This window comes from Haplochromis burtoni, unplaced genomic scaffold (genome assembly GCF_018398535.1).
Source record: "Haplochromis burtoni strain Fernald_Lab_line unplaced genomic scaffold, NCSU_Asbu1 Contig_388, whole genome shotgun sequence".
Taxonomy (NCBI): domain Eukaryota; kingdom Metazoa; phylum Chordata; class Actinopteri; order Cichliformes; family Cichlidae; genus Haplochromis; species Haplochromis burtoni.
Genome location: NW_024582749.1, coordinates 370,117 through 388,253, shown reverse-complemented (window position 1 = coordinate 388,253; position 18,137 = coordinate 370,117). Strand labels below are relative to the sequence as shown.

The window sequence follows — 18,137 nt, the reverse complement described above, 5'->3', positions numbered from 1 at the left end:
TATGTCTGCTTGTATGTGTTACTCTGAGTCTAGTCTTTACCACATACTGTTGGACCTCCCAGCTAGTTAAGCCCTGGGGGAGACGGGGGGGTCTACTCTGAACTGCCTGTCTGTCTATGGATGGTGATGAGAAATAACACACTACACACCCTTTTCTAGACCTCAGCATAACTCAGAACAGACACACACACACCAGGATTTTCTTTGTTTATTTCATTCGGGACTTTCACACTTTGGGTTAAGTCATAGGTCACAGTTTATAGCAAACACATACTGCTGTACACCCCTGCAGTTTACTCCTCCTCTGCACGTTGTGGGTGTTTAACAGTTACAGCAAACAAAATAATCAAATATTTTGTGTTTAAGTTATCTTGAAATGTACAGTTTGTCACTGTTTGTCATTATTCGAGGCCACACTTCCTATTTTTCTGAACCTTTTGTTCCCTCTGTGTCTCAACAGGAAATTAAATAGATAGAAGTGGCAAAATAAACCCAAGCAACAGAAGATACAGATCCAGCTGAATATGATAATAAATAAAGCAGATTTTGTTTTTCTGTTTTGTTGGTTTGGGTTCTTCTGTTTATTTTCTCCTATCTTTGCAGTACGCTCCTGCCCGCACCTGTCCCTGCCCCAGCACGGCTTCCTGAGTTGCAGCAACAGCTTTGGCTCCTACAGGGTGGTGTGTCAGGTGGGCTGTGATCGGGGCTACAGATTAGAGGGAGACTCCGAACTCACCTGCCAGGCAAACTACCAATGGAGTGGGCCCCAACCTCGGTGTGTGGGTAAGCTTTCACTCCACTGTCAGCCACTATCTCACACCGTGTCCTAGTAAGATGGAGAAACTCGGCTTCGTGCTGTCATGGGTTTAATTTGCTCGTTTTGCTATATCAGTGGCTTTTCTAAACCTCATATCTGAAAGCATGTTACAAAACATGACTCCAACATTCACTGCAAGAATAAAAAAAGAAAAATGCCCCACAGCTGGTTGTGATGATGCATTGAGAGTTTTTGAACCTTTGGCTTTACTGATTCATCTGCCAGCATCTTGTTTTTTCGGTGCTATAGCGCTACGTTTCCAGCTGAAACTTGCAGTATACTGTTAATGTTATCAAGTGTGGTCGAGAGGTCTGGTTCAGTGAAATCAAGTGAGTTTTAACCCATTTAAAAAGACTTGCAAATAATTAGGTTAACTGTTAACAGGTCAGTAATGTGACTGGATATTACAAACAACATCTTAGAGAAGGAAATATTCAAAAGAACTGTGTTTACAAATGGTGGAATAATTTCAGAATAATATTCATTAGCGTAAATCTTTGAAGACTTTTAATCACTGGCAGTACAAACAATACAAATACACTAAAGATCAAAAGTTGTCACATCTTAAAATGGAAATAAAACTCTTTGCATTCAGTTTTTATTTTACGCAGCGTCCCAACTTTATCAGAGCTGGGCTTGTAAATAAATAGTGTCAAAATCCAATAACAGCTAAAGCATTGATTTGGGCACCGAGAGAAGTCACGGAGGCAAAAAGTGAAGCCAAAAGATCATGTAGCTGAACCATAGAGAGCTTTGAACACAAATACAATTTTTAAATCAGCTCTACGTGTTACAGGTAGCTAAAAATGTACGATTTATGTTCTTTATTTGGATTTTTTAGCTTTAATTGAACAGTAGCGTGAGAGTGCTGGAAATGATATGCAGGGATTAGTCTGGGATGGACTCAAACCCGAGTTCCTACATTAGCCTTCAGCATGTAGGAGCAGCCTTGTGTTGGCTTTTCTATCCACCACTTAGAAGTCAAACAGCCTGAAAGCACTCAGATTAGCTGAGGTGACAGCTAGTTGTAAACTTTAGGTCTAATTACATTTTAAGCTGGTGAGTTATAGAAATTAAACTCCTCCCAGCTGCCACGAAGAGTCAATTTGTATTATTATCAGGGTGTAAACCTGCGTATTTGTGATGGACACACGAGGAACAGTTTTTTTGTGCACTTTTTTTGTTGGCTTAATTTTTCAGCCATGGATGTTGCTGCTTAGACATAACCTGCTGCCTGTTCAGTTATTTTTGTGTGCTCAAGTGTGGTTTTGTTTTTGGCACCAAACTGTTTTATTCCAGGACTTTAACAAAGTGGCACATTCTGTATTTTCCCCATTTTGGGCTAAAAATAATTCATTCCCAGTTTAATAACCCTCGTCATATCGTATCCAAGAGAATTCATCTATTACAGCGACATCTTGACTTGTCTTCAGTCAAAGTCTTAGTATTCCTTCATCTGTGGAGTTAAATCCGATTTATTCATGCAGTTATTGAATTAGCATTGTTTTCCATAATAAATCTTCCCAGCCTTGCTTTCACTCAGATACACAGCAGTCCTCTCTGACAGTAAATATGTCTTGCAGCATGACTATCATTCAACTGAGCGCTCGCATGATTTGTTTTGCTTCTGCTTACTGAAACGTGTCTGGCTGAAAAAACACAAAGACAATCTATCAAACAAATGGCCCCGATCTGGGTTCCTATGAAAAAACGGTGTAGTTTACAAGCGTATGTAAACACGCATATACAGCGGTTAAACATATGGGGCGTGTTTGCGCAGAGACCCGCCATGGCACAAGACACATCTGCTTTCTCACAGCAAAGCTACAGTTACCACATATACACAACACAAAATTACCCACACACTCCAAAACTGATAGTTAAGTCAAAATAGTCGCACACACTAGTGCCCACCACAGAGAGCACCCAGGTCATGCACACGAACACACAAAAAAGGGACAGTGTGAGAGCGTTTAGCCACAAATCTCCGGCCGGTGCTGACTCACTTCCAACCAACCAGCTAGATGCACTATTTAAAAACGCCTGAACCATCTGCTACCAAAAAACTCTCTCCATTCCTTTATCAATAACTCCAATCTCTGCACTGAGTGAGCCGCTGCTTGTTTGTTTGGCCACCTCTGCATTTTCCTGCAGACTTTAGCACAACTAAGAGGACTCTGCGGGCTGCCGTTGGTTTGTTTCTGTGTTTGCTTGCTCTGTGGTGAAAGAGGATCAGCTCGGCTGCCCTGAGAGGATGCTGAGATAGATTTTTTTTTTTTTTTTCATCCGATTGTAATCCCCGATGTCGAATATCCCTCGGAGTGAGCTGTCCCTGCAAAGCAGCTACAGCTAGAGCCAATGAAACTGAGATTTAGCGAGGGAGAGAATGAAAACGATCTATCCGTCATCAAGAAAAAAGCCACACTGGCCTCCAGAAATGCTTGAAAGGCCTCCTGTGTACGAGCCCTGCGGTCAGCGCTTTCTTAAGTTGATTTCCGACCAAATGTTTGTCGTTTCCGTGCCAGTTTTTGATACACAGCGGCCGAGAATAGCTTTATTGTTGCCGTTTATGGTGGAGCCAGCTCAGAGGAAGATTTTATCACATTCGGTTAACACACAGGAAACACGGTCGAGATCTTCCAACTCTATTTTTTTTTCCACTCTTTTGTTCAGTGTTTTCCCAGTTTTATCTTTATAAGGAAATCTTTTCAGCTACTTTTAATAACAAACAAGAGACAGATTGATAATCTGTCTCTTGATCTTTCCCACCCAGAGGTGCGTTGCCCTCCCATCGTGACTCTGAAGAACATCTTTCTGTCCCCTCCTGCTTGTGGGAGAAGAGCAGTGTCTCCAGGCTTTGTTTGCCTCCTCAACTGTCGTCCAGGTTACAGTCTCCAGGGGAACAGGAAGGCGGTGTGCCTGAGCTCTGGGAACTGGACAGCCAATGTCTATAAAGCTGTCTGCACAGGTAACTGTGTGTGTGTGTGTGTGTGTGTGTGTGTGTGTGTGTGTGTGTGTGTGTGTGTGTCTTTTCCTAAAGAGGGAATCTATCTTTCCTTTCTGCAGGACTAAGGTCAGGGCAGCGGTCAAAGCTGCAGTGGCTGTAAATTGTCTCTACAGTTGTAACAAGGAAGTAAAAAATACAGAGGCCAAGACCCCTCTGCTTGAAGCTCTGGAGGCTGAATGATGGAGTTTACAGTTAGGTTTGATCATTTTGTTTCTCCACATGACTTTGGAGTAGAAGAAGGGCCTGTATGCTCAGGTCCAGAAGTATTGTTGGAATTTTGCCACCACAGTGCAGTCAAGATATCAAACAATCAAGATGCGATTGACGTGCAGACTTTAGGGCTTAAAAAAAGTGTTTGTTTTGGATTTGTTCTTTTTAAGGATTTTTTTATACACAGTCCCCCATTTTCACAGGCTAAAAAGTAATTGGACAATTGGCCAGGTTAGGTCTGCTCCCTCATTAATCCAGGACAATCTAAGCACATAATAAACTTAGATTCCTACTTCACTAGAACTCTCAATGAGGTGTGAAAAAATGGAGGCGACATCCAGATACTTATAGACCTGACTATGTAAAGGAGTCGTTTTGAAAATACAGACATTTCCTGTCTTTCTAAGATGCAGAAGGATCACGTCGGTACACCAAAGTGTGGTCAAAAAGTTCTGCATCTCTGCCAATTAAAATGTAAAAAAACACATCTGATTTAAATTTAGCCTATGTATGCTTCAGAGTTATCACTTTTGTACCACTTTAACTGTTTGTGATTCCTGCTTGGATCACTTGTGCATTCCTGATTCTTGCAGGATCTCCTGCTGTCAAATGATATGATGAGTAGGGCAGGTGAAAACCGAAGAGTGTATTTCTGTGGTTGAAGAATTCCTGCATTATAGATAGACAGCTACAGTTGTTTTTTCCCTGAAGAAATTGTATTGTAGGTCTAGACCCAGCTATCATAACCAGTGAAACTTCAGGCAGTTTGACAGAGAAGTTACTTGTTGCTAACTTTGCAAAGGTAAAATCCCAGATGCCGAAGTGCAATTTGTCAGAACAGAAATCCCTTGAAGCTAAGCTGGAAGCAGTCCAGAGGCACACAAAGAGAAGACCTTGAAGGTGAGATTGCCCAAATTTAAATAAGCTAAGGTTCCCAGTTATGTCAGGATGGGAATCTGGCATAAACATTTGCCAAATCAAATATGCAAAGCCATCTGCTGTGATGACCCTTTGTGAATATGGGAGCTGAAATAAGCTTCATTGCTAGGGTAGCAGAACTTTTTGGATCCATTTTGTCATTTTGTGTGAGGTTAAAATTAGCAGGTGATTATTTAGCCATAAAGTTGGGAAGAAGAGGAAAGCATTTTGCATTTCTCCCTCCAATACTGAGTAATATACAAACACCCCCGAGGCCTCATGATTAAGATTTCTGTTTAAGACCATTTCATTCCTGTGAAAAACAAGATACAGCATTATTAGAAACTTGACTTGAAATCACTGCCGCATCTGACTGCCAACCTTTTTTTAGTAGTTTTGCGTGTCGTATGTGATAAATGCGGTCAAAAGTTGATTTTATATGGCATGAATGGGTGGGAGCTTTTAACAGGGAGCTGTATTTGCAGTTCAGAAATAGAAGTGCTGTTAAGAGTGAAACATGAAGATAGAGAATAAATGGAGAAAGAGGATGATATGAAAAGAAAAACAAGAGGAAACTTGGAGTGAGAATTTTTCCATTCTGTTATTTTTTCTCTGCTCTTCCAAAGGCGAGTATGAAGCTAATCTCCCCCCCTTAAAGCAGACCTCGGGTCACTAACTCAAACCATACTGTGTCCGAGCTTTCGAGTCTATCCCCTCAGCTCAGACTGGGCTCTGGAGATCATTATAACAGACTGCAGTACTCCAGATGCCTTGCAGGTGAAACAGGTGGTGCAGAACTGCTCTCTGTCCCCCCACCCCACCCCAAATGTCCTCAGTACCCTCATTTCCTCATGGAGAAAGTTTGCTAATGAAGGAACTTGTATCATTAAGGAGAGGAAGAGGTGCCATAAAGATGAAAACGAGGGGAGAGGTAAGGCGGACGGGGAGGTGAGAGGGGAAGATGAGTCATCTGTAGGTGTTTTAAAATGACATGGCAGAGAGAAGATGAGTTTTTCTGATACTGTCAGACACAAATGGGCTGGAGGGAGGAGAAAAAAGATATTAAAAAAAAAAAGAAAATGTAAATTAGCTGGAAAGAATCAAGAAGGAGAGCTGCAATATAGGCGGCACATAACGAGCGCGAGAAAAGTTGTTACAAAGATGAGTGTTCGACTAAAGCTTCTGGCCTTCCCCTCCCCTCACGTCATGTTGATGACACCCAGAGTGAAATATGTTTCCCTTGTTATAAAGATGAAGGGATTCGATCTGAGCTCAAGTGTGTTAGTGTTTAACGGAGACGGATGCCTAAGTGGATGGGTCATCGGGTCCAGATGGGAGCAGCTCTGTTGCATAACGCAACAGGCATGACCACCGCCGATCGATGGGAGAAATCAGCTCTTGGAGGCTGAGCTCGTTTCCTGCAGGCTTGAACTGCGTTCAGCTGAACTGTGCTGGCTTCTCATTATTGCACCATGCTGTATGAAGAATGAGACAAAGGAAGAAAATGTTTCATGCAAGGGTCACGGTGGCTCCGACAGCCAAGCAGGTGGACTGCTGAAGGTTTTTTTCCAAATAAAGCTAAACTTCGTCCTGACAGTGCCTAGCTGTTTCCTGCTGGAACAATGAGAGGTTTTGTGCATTATCTAAGGGATATGACTATTATAATCGAAGTAAAAGCGTTGAACTTTGTGCAGATAGCTTTTAAAAGCTAGGTTTTTCAAATGTTTGACAGACACTTGATATGAGGTTTATTTATTTTTGATAAATTATTGAACCTTAGCAAACACCAGCTCTAAGTGGCACAGACATTTGAGTCGTAGTTGCGTGGCACTGTCTTCACAAGTAGTCGTCCAGGCTGCTGGAGCTGCTTTTTACCAGTGGATTTACAAACCAACATAACTCTAGCTAATTTGCTCAGAGAGGGCTATAATTATCTTGGAATTGTCTTTTTTCCCTTCAAACAATCAAAGTACAAACAGATTGAGTAGAGAAAACAAAAAGAATTGGCCAGCAGCTGGAAATTTTCTTTACTGATTTAGTTAACTTTTATAACCAAAAGCTGGTTTTGTTCAAAGCCTTTCTGACTTTTATCTACCTCTGCACTATGAGGTGTTTGGAGAGTGCTACAATACTCACATAAACAACAAATCATACGAGCTTAGAGTGCAAAACAAAAACATACTTTTTTTTCCTTGGCTCTCTTCATAGAGTTGTAAAAACATATAAGCAATTCACTCTGTCACAATATCAGATTACTGCTACATGATTCATGATCAGAATCAGCTTCATTGGCCACGTATGTGTAGCATACAAACAAAGAATTGGGCTTTCTTTGTTCTCAATTTACATAACCGAATAGACAATATGTGTGGCATATTTATAGGTGCAGCGGTGCAAATATGTTGGAATAAATACCAACAGGTGAAGTGAATAACACTGATTATCTCTCCATCATGGCACCTGTTAGTGATATATATTAGGGGGCAAGTGTACATTTTGTTGTCGAAGTTGATGTGTTAGAAGCAGGAAAAAAGGGCAGCTGTAAGGGTTTGATTGAGTTTTGCAAAGACCAAATTGTGATGGCTAGATAACTGGTTCAGAGCATCTACAAAACGGCATCTCTCTGGGGTGTTCCTGGTCGGCACTGATCAGCAACAGAAGTGTTCCAAGGGAGGAACAGTGGTAAACCTGTGCCAGGATCATGTGCAGCCAAGGCTCATTGGTTTACATTGAGTAAAGGCTGGCCCGTGTGGTCTGATCCAGCAGACGAGCTACTGTAGCTCACATAGCTGGAATTGTTCAATGTGGTTCAAATTGACAGGTGTCAGAATACACAGAGCATCAGAACCAGACCATAGAAGAATGGGAGAAGATCTAGTCTAATGATGAAGCATTGTTGCAGACCATGCACACCCTTCCATAGAAACAGTACTCCTTGATGGCTCTTTCAGCAGGATAATCTGTCCTGCCACAAAGCAAAAATGGTTCAGAAACGTTTTGAGGAGCACAACAAGTTTGAGGTGTTGGCTTGGCCTCCAAATTCCTTAGATCTCAGCCCAACCAAGCATCTGTGGGATGGGCTGGACAAACACGTTCGATCCACCTCACAACTTACAGGACTTAAAGGATATGTTGGTAACATCTTGGTGCCAGCACACCTTCAGCAGTCTAGTGGAGTCCATGCCTCGACAGGTCAGGGCTGTTGTGGTAGCAAATGGAGGACCTGGTGGTCATACTATTGTACCTAATCACAAACATCTGGTAAGAATTTCATGTCAACAGCACCTTTAGCCAATTTACTTAAAAATTGTACGTATTTGGGGTCAGTAGCAGGTATGTTGGTGGACGTTGAAGTGTAAGTAACAGGATAACAGTGTTTTGCAGGTGCAGGTAGTTGTCAGTAGGCTGGAGTCTTAATCAGGCAGTTCGAGGAGGTGAAACGTTCATATTTAGATACCACTGTTATTATCAATCAATACCTCTAGACTGCAATACCTCTAACAAAGAACTAACAGCGATTTCATTTGAGCTTGATGCATGTTGATGTGCTGGGAGTGACGAAGGGAGTGTTGAGCTGGAGTAAAAGCAAGAAAGAGTGCTTTTTATTCCGTGTCTTTACTTGGACTGCACAGAATCTAAGAGAGAGGTCTAGTGTTGCTGGAGCACGAGCAGTGGTGCTGTCTCACTCTCTCTTTGATTGCTTATCAACAATGACAAACTGCCTTGTTATGTTTTAAGCTGTTGGGGGCAATATGACATCACACACCTGCTCTATCAGTGACAATGAGGAGCAGGTTGAGGTCAATGTCTGCGGGTTATGATGAAGGAACATCTGCAATAGTTGAATCCAATTTCATTCTCTTCTTCTTCTCCACCTTTTTTGCCCCTCTGTCTTGTTAGATACTGAGCCACCGTGGCTACAGTGCCCCGACAACATTGTTGCAGGGACAGTTGAGCGCCGCGGCACGGCCATCGTCAGCTGGAACGTCCCAAATGCCACGGACAACTCTAAAGAAGAGGTTAGATATTTGAGTAAAAAACAGTCAAATTAGATGCTACTTAATTCTAGAATAGCTTGATGATTATGGGGTAATGGTTTCCCGCCCTTGGTATCAAAAGTTTGTTGTATCCACAATAAACCTGTAACATATGATAAGAGGGCACAAGCATGAGCTAAAGTACAGTATTTACTGCATACATGGCATGTGACATTCTGTGGTTTACTTTATGTGGTAGGATAGATTACATGGCTGTTTTGTAAAATTCTCAATTAATTTGCACAAAAGTAAATCTCTTCTAATTTATTCAGCTTTCAGCTTCCTGCTTTGAAAGCAGTTTGACTCTCTTTTTCTTCTTCTTCTTCACATTTTGTTGTCTCTCACTCCTCCAGGTGGTGGTCCAGGCGAAGCCAGTCTATAGTCTTCCACAGCTTTTCCCCATTGGCAAGGAAACCATCACATACTTTGCTACGGACCGCTCTGGAAATCAGGCCAACTGCTCCTTTACAGTCACCGTCATCGGTGAGCTCATCCTTCTGGGGACCACATAAAACCAAACAATGGATGCTGCATGTGGCCTGTGGCAGATTACAGAGAGCGAGGGCGGGGGGGCAGAGAATTCGGTCACACAGCGTTTATGTTGTGTTTGGACAACTGTTCCTGTCCTATACAGAATCAAATAAATGATAAAAAGTGCCTTTTTTTAGTAAGCAGAGTTTGCATGCTCCGTGCTCGCGTGGTTGTCTCCGGGTACTCCGGCTTAAACTAACACATGCGTGTTAGTTTAACTGGTGATTGTAAACTGGTCGTGCTGTAGGTGTGAATGGTTGTCTATAAAAAGTGAATATGATTGGCAACTTCAAGCAACTATGGACGAAATAACTACTGGCAACATGAAGTGGGCGGGCTGACATATGACCTGATAGTAAACGCATTAGAGGGTCCCTAAGTTGTGACTCCATAAAGTTGGAAAAGGCTCAAGTTCCCAGGTGACTCTGAGTGAGATAAGTGGAAGAAGAAGGATGGATAATTAGTGGATAAATATGCTGATGCAGTGGGACGTAGTTTGTAAAAAGGGTAAAGACAGTGAGTGTCTTTTAAGGTCCAAACTCGTCACCTCTCAGTGGGGACACTTTACCGCCAGTTTGTTACTGGATTGCTGCAGTTTGTTTCAGTGATTTCACCAAAGCACTTTCAGAGAGTTTAATTGACTAACTTAGCAGTAAGTTCTGCTCCAGCAGGTGCCAAACACTGTTTGCTGTTGAGAGTGAATAACAGGGGTGTCCCATGTCAGCCACCCAGTAATCACTGCAGTCGGGGGAAAAACCCCAAGCATGGTAGCTGTGAACATTTCCATATGTTATTATGTTGGTGGAAAGTTGTGGGTTTTTTATTAGAGACATGTGTTCAACTCGTGCCCTCTGACACTCTCTGCTGCTGCTGCATCGAGAAAGTCAGATGACAGAGTCGCACTCAGCTCCCCAACGTTTTTTTTTCTCCTCACTTTATCGTCTGTTCAGCTCTTTGTTTGCTATAAATGCCTTTGTACCTAAATATTATTGAGTTTGCGGCCTGATTTAGTCTATTTATAGTGACTGGCGTTCAGAAATGTGACTTTAACAAGTTTTCTCTGTCTGTGCGCTTACTTTCTGTCTGCCTCCAGATACGGAGCCCCCGGTCATCGACAGGTGCAGGTCACCGCCCGCGATCCAGGCCACGAACGCAGAGACGGCGGTGGACTGGGAAGTCCCGCAGTTTTCCGACAACTCAGGTATGTCTGGTCGCTCCTTCTTTAGACCGTTTATTCTTTTGCAGCTCTGTTCCACTCTGCTCCACCCACTGTCTCAGTCGATGATGGCTAAACAGGATCTTTTCCTCTGGGAGATTGGAAAAAGAAGGTTCTGCGAATAACGGTGAAGGACACTGGACATAGAGGACCAACTGTAACTGGGTGCATGGACGCCTCATTAGCGCGTCTGTGTTTAGAGAGAGAACGGGCCTAGCGGACAGATGAAGCTGTTACAGCGTCTGCGAATATCATTAATGCGAAAACAGATGGAGGCAGTGGAGAGAAGCAGGTGTTATTGCTATGAAAAAAGTTCTTCTGTGGGAATGCGTGCTCATTCCACCCATTTTTCACACAGTCTGGATAATTGTGCGAGCAAATGCAGTACTCGAGTCAAATGCTTTGGACTGTCAGTTCATTATGTTTGTGGGTTTTTTGTTGTTTTTAATCAGAGTGATTGTAGTTGTTATGTTAAGACATTAATCACTGTCTAGGTGAAGCTGACGCTCTAGCAGTACACCCACTAGAAAAATATCTGTTTAATTTAGAGCATAAGGACTTCACCTAAGTGACAGTTCTTAGAAGTGTTGTTCATTGGCATAAAAAAAGCAAAGTTGTGCGGTGATTGTGGTTCTGTGGTGACTCGAGACTAATCACTCACATTTCATGGAGCTGCTCTTAACCGATTCCTCTCTAAGACAGTGTAAATGTAAACCTAGAAAACATTATGGAATACGATTGCAAGAAAAATGTTCTGTATTTTTGCATAAATATGACCTTGAACATTACACAAGTGCAAAAAGTAGAGACAGAGAGCCCAATTACGTAAATGTAAATATTATACTGGGATGTGTGGGGTTTTCCTTGGCTCAGAATGACTCTTTAGGGGGAAAGTATGCACGTAAGCATGATTGGTTTGCATATAGCTAGGCAAAGATTCTTAATTACATTAGTTAACAGAAGAGTTTTGTTATTTTTGGCTATTTTATAAAGAAAAACATCTGAGCTTTTCGGGGGGTTTTCTCGAAACTGAAAAGTGTCAGGCCTAAAATAAATTATCCACAGCAGGTGAACTATAGGAAATAGGAAGAATTTCAGTAAAAACCTGACCCAGGACCTGACAGGCACATCTGGACCTTCAGTTGATCCATCGACTGTTCACTGAAGCCTCATCAGAAATGGTCTCAGTCGAATTGTGGGTGTCATGAAGCCGTTTTTAAGGAAGGGCAACCTTGAGAAAAGGCTATGAGGTTTCAGGAGCCAGTTTTCTATCCCCTTTTGTGGAAAACCAAAAACCAGGAGCCACAGAAATAAACAGACATCTTAACCTAAGAGAGAGGGAAGGCAGAATAGTTCGTACAGTAGCAGTGACAGTGCTTAGTGGGCTTACTGGGAAGATGAAGTGAGTCGAAAGTACACGCAGGTACTTCTTTTTACTGGTTAATGTGAGAATTTCCTGACTTAGACTTAATTTGCAAATATATCTTCAGGCTTCACTTTGGATTAACTTTTTTTTTAAAATTCAGAATAATATAGTGAAGGATGAGATAAATTAAACATGTACTGCGATGATTACAGAGGACAGAATTATTTGAATGCAGGGCTTCATCTTCAACATGTTATGTATTTTGTGAATTTGTGATTTAATAACTTGCTGAAATGAAAAAGGCACGTTGAGTCTGCTCTTTATCAAACTTTTTTTTGCAGCCGTGTTTCTAAAAAGCTAAAACGGGGCCACAGAGCAATAAATTCAACATTGAAACGTTCTTCAAGGGTGTTTTGACAGGCAATAAAGCTGTAACTGGCGACTCCAGGACTCAATACACAACCAAATCTGAATGCTATAAAAGTTTGTATGAAGGTCGCTTTGCCAGATAGACTAAATACCGTAGAGCCGGGTGAATTTGTCCTGGCGCTCCGACTGTACCCAAACGGCTGGGGTGGTGACAGACAACAAACCAGACTTCTTCGGGCTCCAGCCCGCAGCCGGGCTCATGTAATGCACCGACTCTGTACATAAATAACGCTAACAGTGATTACACGTGTGTGTGAGTGTGTGTGTTCACAAATTCAGACACAAACACAGGCGCCAAAATTAACATCTCGCTCACCAAAGCCCCAAAGTGATCATTCCCCACCTGCCTGCAGAGGTGCACCCCCATCAAACACACACACACACACACTGTAATAACAGGCTACTGCGGCTGCTTCAGGTCCACACGACGTCAGCCTGGGGCTGCTTCGACGTCAGTGTTTTGTTTTTCCAGGCCCACACCCTGATGCCAGCTCTATATATAGTCATGACTCTGGAGACACGCACATACAAACACACACACACACACTTGGGCTAAATATAAGGGGAGACTCCAGCAGGCCAGACATGTGTCAGCCCTGTTGGAACGGCAGTGCTACTGTTAATACAGGAGATGGATCAGAGTTAAACGAAAGGTTGATCCCTCACTTTTCCCTCCTCCTTAATCCCGTCTGTGTCTCTCACACTTGGTGCAGATGTTTCATTGTTCTTTGTCCACAACCTGTGTGTCAGCCTAAACACCAACACACTCATACACTCCGCTCATCACAGCAGCCTCTCCCAGTGCTCTATCCGTCACTTTCTTATTATTATTTTTTTTTTAGCCAGCTAGACTTAAGTTTCCTTTTCAATTCCCAGACCTGGATTCTTTTTTTTTCTGCTGCCACGCGATGCCCAGACACATTATTCCTATGTTTAACATAACAGCTATGGTTCATAGGAGTGACTCATTTAGTCCTGGAATATAAACTAAGGCTTAGAGTGCCCTCTGCAGGAAAACCAGAGTAACTTCGGATTAGAGATGAAGACTTTTAAACTTGGAAAAATAAGTTCCCAACAGCAGGTGTAAAGGGGGAAAATAGAAAACACTGTTAGACCAAAAATATTAAATCATGGATACATTTGCGTGCAGCGCTATGTTCTGATTTTAATCAGTTTAAAAGCCCCAAAAGATGCTCCATGTTAACCCTCACATCAAACTGTTATTTTACATTGACTTCTTCATAATGTGCAGTAATGTGCACAAGTCTGTAACGTTAAATGTTTCTCGGACCATTCTTGATCTTTGAACATTGGCTGCTTTCCACAAATTTTCAGCTCGGACCTTGTAGCAAAAAATTTCAGATTTTTGATATTGAAGCCACTTGACCCTGACCTGAGAATCATTCAAGCATAAAAATGCAGATACAGAAATGTTATTTTTGTATTGGTTTATAGTTTACTGATGAATAGTTGGGTAGCTGGCACATTTTCTGAAAACAGCAGTTTGTGTCTCACACTCACAGGATGCAAAATGTCATTTTTGCTCCTTGACCACACATTAGTAGCTTTAATCCACCTAATACTACTTCTTTGTACAGTCCATATGATTATGCTTTTTCACAACAAGATCACCAGGAAGGGTCAGCAGAAATGAAATAATCGTCTCTCTGTCTGTCTTTCAGGCGGTCGCCTCACAGTAACCAGTCGCCACAGTCCAGGCTCTCTGTTTCCAGTAGGAGAGACTGTGGTGCAGTACACCGCTACTGATGCAGCAGGAAACAGCCGCACATGCAACCTCACAGTAACTGTCCAAGGTATAAGAGCACCCCTGCATCTCAGTGACGTACCTGCACCCCAAGGAACCCTTTCTCTCTTTTTTTTATCTTGTGTGATGAGAATGAAATACACAGTAAATAAAACAAAACACCAGTGTCAGTGCCTGAATTTTTCAGTTTCATTGTGCAGTCATGCATGCTAGTAATCAGACACTGAGCTCCGACTTGAGAAAACCATGGAGGTGCGTTATGTGTATTTGCTCAGGGACAACGTGTGACCAGCCGTACGTCCCAGTGAATGGAGAGTTCATCTGTTCTGAAGAGGAGGAAGGAGTCAACTGTACTCTCCACTGTAAAGACGGCTATAGCCTCACTCAGGATGCTGTCCACAGCTACTTCTGTGCCTACAACGGCATCTGGGAGCCAGCCTACTCTCCAGACCGACCAGACTGTTCATGTGAGTGTGGCAGAATATATATATATGTTTATACATACATGCTGTATGCCTCACTGTTTATTTTCAGTTTCAGAAGAAGAATTTTTCTTCTTTAGGAGGTAGAGAACATCAGTGTGCCACCGCCAAAACAAAACATTCTATAAATAAAACACAACTTGACCATGAAAATCAGCAAGAAAATACAGGCCTCTTACCTACATACATATATGTCATACATAGATACATACAGGGTGCTCTGTTTAAGCTGTTTTAACCTGGCTACAGCAGCTGCAAGCCTCTTTGCAACCCCCCTCCACCTCTGACCCTCCTTTTTATTGTGTATTTGACTTAATCAGTGTCACATCTGATACCACTGGTGCACGCTCTGTTCTCTACAGGTTTTCTCCAGTGCAAATAACCTTTTTTTTTTTAACCATAGTAGTGCTGACTGAAGTGTCCTTTATGTCCTCTCCAGTGAACCGTATAGCCAACAACGGGTTTAAGCCCTTCGAGATGCTCTTTAAAGCATCTCGCTGTGACGACGTGGACCTCGTCAAGTCATTTACTGGAGAGTTCAACAGCAAACTGGGAGGCATGGTGAGGACTTCTATCTCTGCAAACACATGGATAAGCTGTGAACCAACTCTTGAATACATGTTGCATTTTGTGGTTTGTCTTACAGCTGCCTAAAATTTGTGGCAATGACGATGTCACCTGCAAGCTGGAGGTGATGTCACAGGGTCACTGTCTGGAGTACAATTACGACTATGAGAATGGATTTTCTATTGGTAGGATTACCTGGCAAAAATCCCCGAATATAACACTTGTGTCTTAAATTAAACATTTTCACGATCATCTTCTCTCTTCTTGTTTTACACCCTTTAGTACCAGGAGGTTGGGGGGACAACTGGGGCACTCAGGGCTCCCAGGACTATGCCTACTTTGAATCTGGCTTTGCCACAAGCACCCGGCAGCTCCCCACCCAGAACCAAGACGGCAGCATGCAACTTCACCACCGCACCAAGAGGCACAGAAAGATCAAAGGCCCGACTAAAGACCACAAGATCCAGATCTACTTCAACATCACAGGTAGAATGTCTAAGAGATCTCAAATGTCTGAGTTGCTACGCTGCTACTGCTGACTGTCAAAAGCTTTTTAAAGGCTGCACATAAATGTTGCCACAAGCAAAAACAGAGCGAGAATCATGTGTTTATTTATTTTCGAAGAACAACGTACAATAGCTCAAAAAGCTTGAAGCTTAGCATGTCTATAATCTTTCTAGTGCAGCATTTTCTTGCTCTCAGACACGCCTATGTTTCAGTCGTTTAAACTTTGGCCATTCTCCCAGCAAGCATCCCTTTGCCCCTGTCGAGGAACGACTCAATTGAAGTGGCCAATCAGAAGAGGCTCCTGCGGATGCTGGAGCAACTTACCAATAGACTGAAGAGAACACTGTCCAAGCAGCCGCTGTCCAATTTCCACTTGTCTTCAGAGATGATTATAGCAGATCCCAAATCACTGGAAAGCAAGAGAGCGTCTCTCTTCTGCAGGCCGGGCTCAGTCCTCAAAGGCAGGATGTGTGGTGAGTATAGGAAGGTGCACCCACCTAACCTCAGGGTTCCCTTCATAACAGTATGAAAGCACATTGCGGTATTGCTTTTCCTAGCCTCTAACTGTGAATGCTCTTTCAGTCCAATGTCCAGTGGGAACCTACTTTTCTCTTGAATATAATGAGTGTGAGAGTTGCTGGCTGGGTTCCTACCAGGACCAGGAGGGTCAGCTGGAGTGTAAGTCCTGTCCTGAAGGAACCTCCACAGCCTACCTGCACTCCCGCAGCATCGCTGAGTGCAAAGGTACAAAACATGCACATGAACAGAAAGACGTCTGTCTTTTTGTGCTCAGATTTAAATGTTATTTTTCATATATGGGATTTTTTTTCTGTTTCATTTGGCTGGTGACGTGGTGATATTCATTTATTTTCAGGGCAGTGTAAGCCCGGTAGTCACTCTCGAAATGGGTTGGAGATCTGTGAGTCATGCCCCCTGGGTCACTTCCAGCCTTCTTTTGGAGCCAGAAAGTGTGAGGTCTGTCCCGATGAGACTTCCACAGTCACCAGAGGAGCCGTGGACGAGACAGAGTGTGGAGGTGATATAGTTTGACAGGCATAAAGTACACTACCCTAATGTCTTGCTAACTTAATTTATTTCCACTCTGGTGAGACCTAATCATTCCTGAGAAGAAAACCAATATTTTCCCAGCTTCTAATCAAAAACATATTTGTTGGAATTTGGCACTGATGTCCCATTATATCAAAAAAGTTAATTCCTACTTGGAAAAATTAGATAGTTGCCCTTTAAAGTTGGATGGAATAATCTAGAAACTCAAAAGTTTTGTTCCCACGTTTCCAAGTTAAAATACATAAATAATCTACAACCTTTCAGACTTGGAGCTGTTAGGTGTTTTCCAACCAGCAAATGCTGCTTGTTTCAAATGTTTTTGGGTGATCCTGCCACTTCACCTGCTCCTCTAATCCTCGAATGTTTCTTTTTCTATTTTTTCCTGCGCCCCTCCTTCGATTTATGGGCTCTCTTGGACAGTCCCCTGTTCAGCAGGTCATTTCTCCCGCACCGGTCTGGTTCCCTGTTACCCCTGTCCCAGAGATTACTACCAGCCTGAACATGGCCGCTCTTACTGCCTCTCCTGTCCCTTCTATGGGACCACCACAATCACAGGGGCCACCACCATACAGCACTGTTCCAGTAAGTGTGCACGACTGCTAGTCTTGTCTGGGTGCAATATTCACGCAACACTCTGATACAAACACTCCAGTCCTGATTTGATAATATTTTATTTTGGGACCTGATAAAAACATTGAGGTTGGATTGAAGTTGTTGTTTTTTTTATATATATTGAAATCTTCTGCTCAGCAGGGGATTGAAACTTCTTGCACCACTGTTAAGTAGGTTTGGAGTGTGATACAGTAACTGCAGGAGGCAACATGCACAAAGTAATACAGTTCTCCTATAGTCCCATACAATACAAAGCAAGGTTTAATAGGTAGCTACAGTTCATTTGGACCAGATTTTGCATTGATTAATAATTATAGAAGCCCCCCACCCCCACCCCTCCTGTGAATTTCATTAGCATTAATGTGACTTTTAAAACACCCGTTCACGACTCGTTAATGTGACTTTTGGATAAATCAGGTCCCGACACAAGCTTGTCAAAGGGATGAAGTTTATTGTTAATGTGTTAATTAAATTTGCTGCCCAGTTTGTCTCACTCTTAGCTCCAGTTTTGATGTAAGTGTGATGTTGGCAGCCGTATGCTGACTCTGTTCACACGTCAGATTTATATGTCAGTGTCATTTCTCCTTTTCTGAGTTGGCATGTGA

At 42.6% G+C, this 18,137-nt stretch overlaps 1 protein-coding gene across 2 annotated transcripts in view; it reads left to right on the top strand.

Moving 5' to 3' along the window:
• The window catches only part of svep1 (sushi, von Willebrand factor type A, EGF and pentraxin domain containing 1), a 124,052-nt gene that overhangs the window by 81,681 nt on the left and 24,234 nt on the right, over positions 1-18,137 (top strand). For both annotated transcript variants that reach the window (XM_005944564.3, XM_005944563.3), the window contains exons 6-19: positions 604-783; positions 3,591-3,785; positions 8,853-8,971; positions 9,343-9,472; positions 10,614-10,721; positions 14,214-14,345; positions 14,572-14,763; positions 15,218-15,339; positions 15,425-15,530; positions 15,628-15,831; positions 16,092-16,325; positions 16,435-16,596; positions 16,727-16,888; positions 17,341-17,502. In XM_005944564.3, coding sequence (XP_005944626.1) covers positions 604-783; positions 3,591-3,785; positions 8,853-8,971; positions 9,343-9,472; positions 10,614-10,721; positions 14,214-14,345; positions 14,572-14,763; positions 15,218-15,339; positions 15,425-15,530; positions 15,628-15,831; positions 16,092-16,325; positions 16,435-16,596; positions 16,727-16,888; positions 17,341-17,502 — 2,208 coding nt within the window. The remainder of the gene's footprint in view (positions 1-603; positions 784-3,590; positions 3,786-8,852; positions 8,972-9,342; positions 9,473-10,613; positions 10,722-14,213; positions 14,346-14,571; positions 14,764-15,217; positions 15,340-15,424; positions 15,531-15,627; positions 15,832-16,091; positions 16,326-16,434; positions 16,597-16,726; positions 16,889-17,340; positions 17,503-18,137) is intronic.